An 11,483-nucleotide genomic window follows, 5' to 3' on the forward strand; every position below is an offset into this window, starting at 1 on the left:
CTCTCCCCCAACTTTCTCTCACTCCACCAAGCCCCAACTCCCCCCGCTCTCATTCTCTCTCTCTCTCTCTCTCTCTCTCTCTCTCCACCAAGCCCCAACCCCCCCCCCCCCCCTCTCTCTCTCTATCTCTCTCTCTCTCTCTCTCTCTCTCTCTCTCTCTCTCTCTCTCTCTCTCTCTCTCTCTCTCTCTCATTATCATTGGTCACCCAGTATCGTCATTCATGTCTCATCTTATAAAGCTGTCAACGCCTTCCTCTCACCTGCCGAGAGACAAACACTCATAACGGAATAATTTGACTAGCGAGGACTTGGAGAGCGAAAACGAGCCCCACTCTCATCTTCCCTGCATGCATCTTTCAGAGATATTTTTAAACAATTATTCCAGGACGACATATAAAACATTTCTTTTATGAATCTAGCAAACTATTCTTACTTTTCGGGCATGTGCAACATGACTGCTGAGACGCAGCATTCGCCTGCCGAGGCGACGAGTCCTCTGGTCATGTCTCCAAATGTCAGCCTGGACACGCCGTTGCCTCCGCCGCCTCTCATGCTCCAACAGCAGGCCCGGTCCAAAGACAGGGACGTCCTGATCAAGTCTGAGCCGCGGGGGAACAGCCCGAACACCGACCGCGAGGACGGCGCCACCCTGGGCCAGACCGAGGAGCACCTGCCGACCGGGAGTCGCCGGAGGAAAAGGCCCGTCCAGCGGGGCAAGCCGCCCTACAGTTACATCGCTCTCATTGCCATGGCGATCGCCAACTCACCTGAGAGAAAGCTCACCCTCGGGGGCATCTATAAGTTCATCATGGAGCGTTTCCCTTTCTACAGGGAAAACTCCAAGAAGTGGCAAAACTCCATCCGCCACAACCTCACCCTCAACGACTGCTTCGTCAAGATCCCGCGGGAGCCGGGCAGGCCCGGCAAGGGCAACTACTGGACCCTGGACCCCGCCGCCGAGGACATGTTCGACAACGGCAGTTTCCTGAGGAGGAGGAAGCGCTTCAAGCGCACGGACGTGAGCACGTACCCCGGGTACATGCAGAGCTCCAGCGCGTTCACCCCGACGCCCATGGTGGGCCGGTCCTCGTATCCCAACACCCTGTACCCCGGGATAGGCTCCGGCTACGGCTCTCAGCTGGCGTCGTCTCCGCATCCCGCCATGCTGCATCACTACCCGACCTCCGCCGGGGTCAGCCAGGGACAGCCGCGCATGTTCAGCATCGACAACATCATCAGCCAGCAGACGGGAGGAGCAGAGCTCAACTCGCAGGCCCTGCAGGGGCTGCACCACCACGGCGGAGGAGGGGTGGGGGTCGACCACCTGGGCACCATGTCCTCCAGTTGCTCCGTCACCGGCGGCACCGACCCGTCCGCGTGCTTCCAGACGCAGAGCGTCAACCCGTCGGCGAACATGCTGCACGGCAGGAACAGCGGGAACATGCCCGCCCAGCACCTGGCCGCCGGATACCCGTACTCGTCCTCGGCGTCTCCCCCTCACCTGCCCGCCATGACGCAGCCCGGCTTCTCCCCCGGGAGCTCTCAGGTGTACTGCGCCGGGAACCGACTCTCGCTGCCGGCTCTGCGCTCAGGCTCGTGCGCCGAGCACACGGAGCAGCTCCTGGGTCTCCCCAGTCCCATGAACTCTTACAACAACTCTTACATGAGACAAGCCAACTTCGCGTCAGGATTAGAACGGTATATGTGATTGAATAATAATCACACACTGAACTAAAAATGTGAATATGCATGCATTCCATTTGAAAGGTCTGAAGTGATTCGCTTAAGGCCTATAAACCGACATTCCTTCTGCATGTTCCAGAAATGCCATGTCTACACTGTGTTCATAATTTACAATGTATTTATGTGTTTTATATAGGATATATTTGTTAGACGTACATATTTTTGATAGTCATTACTGTGTGTAAACAAGACCATTGTTGGCCTTGAATCTGAATAGATTGATGTACCTTTTAATATGCCGATGGCACATATAAATAAATTCAATTTTTGATATGTAAGTATGGCTTTACATTTGTTATAGTTGGCTATAAAAATCAGTCTAGGCTGATTTCAAGTGAATAGTTGCATGCACTCCTTAGGCCTATTTTATTTTATTAATAGGCCTATTAGTCTAGTTTGTAAAACATTAAGTTATCAATTTTATCAATTAAGTTTGAGTCTTTGCAGGCAGAAATTCCGTTTTCTTGATCCATAAACAAAATGGAAATATACACTATATCTCGTGTCACAGGGGTGATGAAATGAAGGTCATTAAATAGGCCTATATCAGCACATTTTAAGTCACATTTCGACATTCTTTCAGACAATGTTTCAGTCACTGAAATGAATGCATATACCCACTGATTGAATTCTGGGTCCTATAATTGTTTTAATATGTTTTAATGTATAATGGTTAATTTACTACTTTTGGATAAAACGGGACCTCAATAAAATCTTAAAGTTTGCAATCCATGACAGCCAGGGCAGTGGAGCTATATTATAGGCTAAATGGTCGGAGACAATTTAACGTGCATATTTGCATAATATATATACTGCGCCAAAATGAATCACTATAGCTTGGATCTCCAAGGTTGCACCATATATATATTCCATTAAGGAAGCTTGCATTTGTAAAGCCCGTTGCTGCACGTGCAATTACAAACCGGCATGTTCACAGTTCAAGTGGAAGCTTTTCGGTATATAAATAATGAAATTCGTCTGATCAACAGACAACTTGAATTATAGAATAATAAACAATAATAATAACAACAACAATAATGTCATTAGTTGGCCTAATACTATGATGGTGATAATAGTAATCATAATTGTTATTATATTGGGTGGAACCTAAAATAAGCAAAAGCTTTCAGCTTTCGACCCAAGGAGGAAAACAAACGTGAATGACCCGTATTGAATCAAAGTCAGATGAGTCTGAGATCATGGTAGCTACTTTAGCCTACTATACCATCATATTCTATCTATAAGAAAAGTGAAAATACAGTTTCAGTCAGACATTCTTCAGGGTTGTGTTTAACAAGCAAGCAATGAATGACCATTTTGAATTCACCCCACACACACACACACACACACACACACACACACACACACACACACACACACACACACACACACACACACACACACACACACACACACACACACACACACACACACACACACACACTGATGTTTCAGTCTTCAAACATTAATAAATCATTTTGGCACCTTTTTTCATTAGGATGGCGTTTTGTTTTTGCTTCGTATTTTCCATTGTTTTCTTTTTTATGTCTGTAGCCTAAAATATGAATAGACTATAGTGAGGCGATTTAATTCAGTCACGTTTTTAAATGGTCATTCTCACCATTTACATTTGTATTGGACCATGTGAGTTTGTGACTATATGACTGCAAGCGCGCATGCACGCACGCACTGTCATTTTGTCACACACACACACACACACACACACACACACACACACACACACACACACACACACACACACACACACACACACACACACACACACAGACACACAAACTCACTTAGCTATTTGATACGTGAGCACACGTTATGATGATACACAAATACTGAAATACAATAGTATATAATACAACAATAATTAATTTATTCATATGTGCATTGTGGAATGCTGCCGCTGTAGGATATATATATATACTTTCAATATGGGCAAATATGTTTATTTACTTCTACTGCAAACGCCAGAAGTGTACATTAGGCTAAGGCTATATTTTGAAGGTCACGGGGCAGCCAAACAGGGATAATATACACACTCATCCAATTAATTATCGCCGGCCAGCTTGCAATAGCCTACTGTGCGAGTGGTTTGCATGGGTTTTCAACATTTCAATTTCATATTTCAATATTTCAATTGACGTTGGTCACCAATCCTCCTGGTGATTGGGAGTTAGGCCTATATGCAATTAGCCTAGAGGAGATGGTGTTTGTTGTAGATTTTCTAGGCCAAGTGTTTGTAAAGCGGCCTGAATATGAAATAGAAATGGTTAAGTATAATGATGAAATGATATACGTATGGGCTTAGTTTGCCTTGTTTAAGTTAAAAATACCAATCTGTGTTCTCATTCATGGTTTAAAATGGTGGCTGATCTGCAGACATCTATGGCAGACATGCACTCAGTTTGGTCTATCTGTTCTCAGATGAAGAGAGCTGATTGGGGATGTGTATAGCCCGGGTAGTTTCTGTTCTTTTATATAGCCCTTTGTCTGTGTTATTTTGGTCAATTTGATGTGCCTATTTTCACAGTCCATCACTGTGAAAGTGAAGTATTGCACTGCGTCTGCCTGGTTGGTGTTTGGAGTCTTTGATTCTTGGAGTCTTGGCCGTCCGGTCAGCCCTTGCAGGATATATTTCGGCTTATCTTTGTATTTTTTGTTCTAAAAACTTTCTTTACTGTTGCTTGACAATTTCCTTGTATGCAAATACATTTGCACTGTTTCCTTGTATGCAAATACATTTGCACCGACTCATTTTGAATTGATCGTTCTTGTTTTAACTCTTATCTGACAGTAGAGGGCGCTTTAACACTGCAAACAGCAAGTATGCGTGACAAATTGCTAGTTTAACATATAGGACTAGCAAACTATTCAGAGGCTGGCATAAATGCATAAAGTAGTTTGTAAAAATCATATAGAGTATAGCCTATATGTTTTGCCATATTTTGCCATAAAAACCTAAATGAGAAAATATTCAAGTGGGCTAATGTGGAAAAGCTCCTACATACCTGTAAGTCATCCATTTTTATTCAGGCATAAAACAATCCCTTCTGACCTGAAAACAACACACAAACAGATAAACAAATGAATGAATGATGAATCATAATTCAATCGGTGTTCATGCCTTTCCCTTTTATTTATATGCCAATTGACTTATAGCGAATATGCACCTATATGGCTATAGAGGGTTGTTGTTTTCTGTGAACAGGTAAAATGTACCAAACAAAGTGATCATACCTCAAGGCCAACGCTGTTAACCAGCGTGAGAACAGGCCTTAACCTTTGTTACAATGAAGGGCTGCATGGATGTCATGTCACAGCTCCGTATAGATCTTGCAGCGAGAAAGGTCTCTATACGCGTGAGAACGATTATGAGCTGGTTGTTGCATTTACTGCATGGCGGGCAGCTGTCATGGCTTTCAGTGTAACGATTTGAGATATGCGGGCAATAGCATACACAGCTGACGTGACGAGCGACCTGGAACCAGCCAGGCCATGCAGGCCAGCCAAGGGCACAGACACATCAGTGTTAGTGATGTATCATGTAGGTTCCTTGACTCTTGACTCAAGACATTTTGTGTAGGCTACTTTATAACTTAAAAATAATCTAAGTATATTTATTTTTAGAAAATAAAATTGTAATTATAGTACTTTTGTTATTTTAGCTTAAATTCCTTTGCTTTTGGTTTACATGTGGATATGGAGGACTCGGGCCGGGCGCGCGCGCGCGCGCACACACACACACACACACACACACACACACACACACACACACACACACACACACACACACACACACACACACACACAAATGCAAATATGGCAACAAAACCGCTATACCTTATAATACACCTGTTAGAAGACTTTATGGCCCATATCCCTAAGCCGTGCTTTGTAACACGACGAGTTATGCGTTGGATAAGTGATAACAGTAGTTCATGTCAAGGACCTCCGAATTGATATTTATTTGGCCACGGACCGGCGGACCCCCATCTGAGAATGCTTCATGTGCCAAGGAAGAGAAGATTGATGTTAAATAACATCCAAATTATTCATAAACTTTCAAATTTTCAAAAAGATAGCAAAGATCGCGCTTGTCTGCTCTTTTTTTTTTTTTAATAACCAACGTATATGAATTTATGATAGTGCCCCCCATCCCAATAAAGGACCCCACTTTGAGTAGCAGCGGGTGCAGAGATGGATGGGGTGCTGATGTGAACGCATTACAATAACGCCATGTTTCTGCAGCCCTAATGAAATGGAATGTCCGCCTGTCGTGTTCCAAATGGGCCCGTCCACATTACATAGCATGTCATCTGCTACAGCCCTGGTTCGTTGTGACGAAGACGAATTGACGCAGGTTGCAGCTGACTAGATGGCCCTGTGTTTGTCTATATGCGAATTATGCAGAAAATGTAGATGGATAATGTTATGACTTCTAGACAAGGAAAACATAAAACCCGTGAGAAGTGATCGGGCGACCGTTGGCCACGCTAGCGGAGGGGCACGATGAATCGATGATGCAATTCATTCATGTATTTTGGCTACCTGAATAAAATAAGCTGACAGTCAACACCATTATGCGCAGCAGCATTATGTTATACAATTAGAAGTAACATGATTGCTTTCGAATTGAGATGGCTACCCAAATTCGTATTAAACAAAACATAAAATGAACTTTGGTTACATTTAATAGCTTGACTTGATTTGACTTGACTGATAAATATTTTATTTCTGTAGGCCTACCAAAATGAACGAAATGAAATAATAATGCATGGATTAACATTAACAACGACATAATAATAATAATAATAATAAGGGTAATAAGGGTAATAATAATAATATGCTACTACTACTACTACTACTAATAATAATAATAATAATAATACCAATAATCATATAATAGACTAATAATAAATGCAAATAACCTTAATTTCTAACATGCTATGACTCAGCTAACAATATATTCTTGAAGAGCATGCCATTAATATAGAATATAGCGTAAATGTGGTCCTTATTTATTTTCAAGCATGCACGAAATAATTACAGCAAATTACAAAAAGAAAAAGAAAAAATAGGCCTACATTTTAAACTAAATGTTTAGCCTTTTATAGCGGTATGTTTTTTGCCTTTGGGATTTCGCATTTTGTCCCATTGCCCATGTGCTTCTCTTTCGTGGCCATATATTGTTCCTTTGCAGTAACTATAATAGATTACTAACAAAAACGGTAGCCCATTTAGTTTTATTGTGGTAATTATCATTTAGGCCTGCGCCTTAATTCCTTCTCGTGATTTTGTTTACAGGCTTGACACATTTGGTACAACCGGAGCAGACTCACATATCCATGTCACAAAATTCCCTCACCTTAATTTCCTGTGTAGTTCCCGGCGAAGCTTGTGTTATGCTCCGTCGTACGGCGGTGTCGCGTGCCAAAAGAGCAGATCTGCAAGCTATCAACACGGCGCGAATGCGACGCGTCGATAGCTTTCAGATCAGCTATTTTGGGCACACGACACCGTCGTACGACGCGGGATAAATGCGGCTAAACAGTGACATGGAGGTCACGTGTTCTGCGCGGTTGAATAAATAGCTTTTTGAGAGCTATGAGGGACGATAGTATATGAGACTCTCACTGGATACTTATCCGCGCCCAGCGCGTAAAAGACGCCCATTTGGATGTTCACATGTAGCCTTTTAAATGACCTATATAGCATAAATCGATCACAGAAATAAGAACTCGTGTGTGTACTGAACTCGTAAGTGGTCCTTTAGGAGGGGAAACGCGTGATTTATGACCAGTCCGCTTTGTTTTTCTTTCTTTCCTTTCTCGGTGAGAGCAAGCGCACACAGCCTCGCTTCCCGGATGATCGGAGGAGAACCAAGGCAGCTCAAAGCCTTATCTGTCCTTCCCATACACTTTGGCGATGTTTTCATTCAGCGACTGGAGATAAAACAACAGTTTGGTCGCGCGGTCTTTCTGGGGGCGAGTCGGTGAGTTTCCACCACAACAACAACAACACCTGGCGTGGCCGTGGGACGCGAGCGAGAGAGAGAGAGAGAGAGAGAGAGAGAGAGAGAGAGAGAGCGAGAGAGAGAGGAATAAAGGTCTCTCCAAGGATGACTTTGGGGACGGATATTATGTCCGACAGCTCTGTATTGTCCGATGATGTGGACATCGATGTGGTCGGGGGCGACTTGTCCGTCGGCAAGGACGGAAAATACATGCATTTCAACTTGGACAACGACTCGGACGACAATTTCTCCCAGAACGCGAGCGAGAGAGTCTCCTCCCCGGTGCTCAGCAGCTCCGAGTGCCCGTCCGAGCAGACCGGGTCCGGCACGGAGTCCGGCGCCACGATCCTCGGAGACAAGCCCGGGAAAAGTGCCCTCGTGAAGCCGCCCTATTCCTACATAGCCCTGATCACCATGTCCATCCTCCAGAGTCCTAAGAAGAGGCTCACCCTCAGCGAGATCTGCGAGTTCATCAGCAACAGGTTCCCGTACTACCGAGAGAAGTTCCCCGCTTGGCAGAACTCCATTCGCCACAACCTCTCCCTAAACGACTGCTTCGTGAAGATCCCACGCGAACCCGGGAATCCCGGAAAGGGCAACTATTGGACCCTCGATCCAGAGTCCGCAGACATGTTTGATAATGGAAGTTTTTTACGCAGGAGGAAGCGCTTCAAGAGACATCAAACCAATGAGATCCTCCGGGACGTCGGGGGGTTCCTGCCGGGGTTCGGATACGGCCCTTATGGCTACAACTACGGGCTTCAGCTACAGAACTTTCACGCCGCGCACAGTCCGTACCACCCGCACCACCCGGGCGGCGCGTTCCCGTTCCAAAACGGGCCGTGCGTCCTGCCATCACCGGCCTCTATATTCCCAACCCCGCACCCCCTGCCATCTCTTTTAGGGGCCGATTTACGAAAGCCATTTTATCCGCAGCTAAGTCCCACGCTACCCTGCTTGCCGCCCCTCAAGACGGACGCGAGCGCTCCCAGTCGACCCTCTTTCTCGATTGACAATATCATCGGTGCGGCGAACAGCACGGCCTCGCCGTATGGCAGCCATCATCCCGGCAGCCAGGCGCAGATCCTGGCCATGTTGACCCCAGCACTCGCGTCTGCCTCAGGCCACTTGAACCTCTCGCAGGAAAGCATATTACAACCCGGGGCACAGAGTCAGACATTCTCTAGCAAAACGGCACATATGAACAGTTGCCCTTTCTAGAAAGAAACCCCGAAACAATACAAAACAAATGCTGGTGAGACACACCACAGAAAATGCTCTTATTAGAAAGCCCATTGCGGTTCTGTCGTCTTAAGTGAAGGTAGGCTGAACATTCTTTGTGAAATAAGAGTGTTATGGCTCTCCCGTTGATTTTGATAAAGATGTGGGATATGGGGAACTGAAAGGTTTATTTATGGCTTGTAAATATGTGTATAATAATGACAGAGACGAGAGGAATTAAGACATTGATGAAGGCTCTTGAATACTGAGTATAAATTTGTTGGCCTGACAATTCTGGCTATGTGGCACCCAGAAAAAATCGATCCTTGTATTTTAACATAAGTTAAAGTAAACGTGTCACATATAGCCTATTTCTCTGTACGGGATAAATTTCGATTTTTAAAATATCATTGAGATTTTTATGCTATGATTTATATTGTTTTATATTTTGCGCGTTGTGAGGAAAAGCACTGTCTTTGACATTGGCTACACGAGACCGCCAACTCAGGTTTTTACTAGAAAGCACATTGAGACAAAGGGGGTTTGTTTTTCCACTATGACCCCCGGATCTCCTTTGCATATAGGCTACATGCGGCGTCCTGGTGAATTTGTGACGGATTCATTTTATGTTGTCTGTGGACAAATGGTTATGTGTTTTTTGTGTGTGTAAAGAAAGCGCATTAGCCTACCTCTCAATCTCTCACTCCCCTTCTCTCTCACCTGTTGTGCTGACGTTCGTTATCATTTCACAATTTAATCTGTGAAACTTTGTCATGTGTTGCCAATAGACACCTATGTTCCTATAGGTCATTTTTTGTTGTTGTAATGACAAGAATAATAAATGTTTGTGAATTTGAAAAAGAAAATTCGTTAACCCCTTTTATTGCTTCGGACGTTTTGCTGGCATATTTAAAAAACCACCCTCGTGTGAAGTGAGGGGCGCATTCGTTTGCTTTTGTATGACACGGGGAAGCATGCTTTTTAAGCAAACACAAAGTTCATAGACTTGCATGGCTGCCACATGACGTTATGGGTGGCATGATGCAGATTTTTGGGGTGCATATTGATTTTTGAGTGCTTGTAGATTTTTGGGGAGCATGAAAGACACATTAAAAGTCCATAGACTAGGCTGACATGACGTCATGTTTGAAAGACAGATTGAAAGAAGTGAACGTCCTCAAAATAGGACCCATGTGATCATGCAGACAGGTGGCTATATTTATATGGCCTATTGATTCGACTCATGGATTTAGATATAACTATTACAATTATAGGTTTCATTTGGCTATTCTAAATGGTTCTGTACAATATATTGTTCCAGGGCTCAAATGAAAGGAATTGTCTGCATTTTAATGGCTGGTGTAATTTTAAAAGTGTATAGGGGATTTTGTCTATTTCATTTAAAGGTTTGTAGTAGACTGCATGAGGATTTAGGCCTATAATATATTTTATACATATTTTATATATTGATCCCGAGAAAATTCAGTAGGCCTATAGCCTATATTTCAGTATTCCGTTTTCTTCTCTATATTTTGAGGGCACATTGAATGTAGACATACGAGATTGATTACTTTATTAGAAATGTAAACATCACAGTCAGAAATTAAAAAATGATATATGCTTTGTCCTTCAAACATCTCGCACACGTAAATTAATTGATCTCTGGACATGAAAGGTGAGCTATAAAATTCAATTAAATTATTTTGTATATGGCCAAGCATGCAAATTCACTGATTTAAACTTTTTAAATTACGACACGCAAATTATATATGTTGTTCACACACAGCTAAATCGGCTATAGAGCGTTTGTTTTGTGTGTGTGAAACGCACACGTTTTAGACTGGGATATTCAAACCACGACTATAGCCTGCCCTGCATCTCTACAGCGAGGAATATCACGCAACAGTGGGCAAGTATTCCTCTTGTGTGGCTCTGGGGCGCTTGTGTATAGTTTATAAAGGACTATTTTTCTTGCAAGTTATACAAAGGGCCAAATGAATGGGGACGTCACCATGCAAGCCTCCGCGGCTTGTAATTGAAAGTGAGCGTTCTACGGGGATACCCACGATCTCTTGGGGGTTTCGTTGCTAATTTGTAGCAGCATTTTTCATCAGGGGCCTAATCCGCCATAATGCGGCTATTTTGCCCGTTTGTTGATGTTGTCAGCTAGGACCCCGCGCACATGGGGCCTGAATGTGCGCACAGCGAGCGGTCCCCTGTGGGGCCAGACACACACATTTAGCCCCCTGAAAAGCAATCTTCTCAAAAGGCCCTCGGTTTTGGTCTGCTTTCATGTCATCTGTGTTGTCTCGGCGTTCATAGAAAAGAAGCAGTGGGACTCGTCCCCTGCTACAGAAAACAGGCCCATTGGTCTATTTCAGAGTTGGCCGAGCACATGTTCCTAGACAGAAGGGCAGTGTAAAGCCTCCTTTATTTATCAGATCTGTGTGCAAATGGTTAAATTAGTTTGGTCGGTGTTTTGACAGATCATTAT

At 43.9% G+C, this 11,483-nt stretch overlaps 2 protein-coding genes across 2 annotated transcripts; both read left to right on the plus strand.

The window, feature by feature from the left end:
• Positions 1-409: 409 nt before the first annotated feature.
• On the plus strand, positions 410-1,708 carry foxe3 (forkhead box E3; the record flags this gene model as incomplete). The annotated part of the gene is made up of 1 exon (XM_080769982.1): positions 410-1,708. One exon carries the CDS (start codon positions 410-412, stop codon positions 1,706-1,708), a length of 1,299 nt encoding a protein of 432 aa, XP_080626108.1.
• A 5,682-nt stretch (positions 1,709-7,390) lies between these two features.
• Positions 7,391-9,767, plus strand: foxd2 (forkhead box D2). The gene has a single exon (XM_080769873.1). It carries the CDS (start codon positions 7,874-7,876, stop codon positions 8,987-8,989), a length of 1,116 nt encoding a protein of 371 aa, XP_080625999.1. The 5' UTR covers positions 7,391-7,873; the 3' UTR covers positions 8,990-9,767.
• The last annotated feature ends 1,716 nt before the right edge of the window (positions 9,768-11,483 follow it).

This window comes from Protomyctophum bolini (genome assembly GCF_963924005.1).
Source record: "Protomyctophum bolini genome assembly, chromosome: 8".
NCBI lineage: Eukaryota > Metazoa > Chordata > Actinopteri > Myctophiformes > Myctophidae > Protomyctophum > Protomyctophum bolini.

Bases quoted from the DNA above. Each gene is read 5' to 3' on its own strand.
- foxd2 (XM_080769873.1), top strand. From the start codon at position 7,874: ATGACTTTGGGGACGGATATTATGTCCGACAGCTCTGTATTGTCCGAT.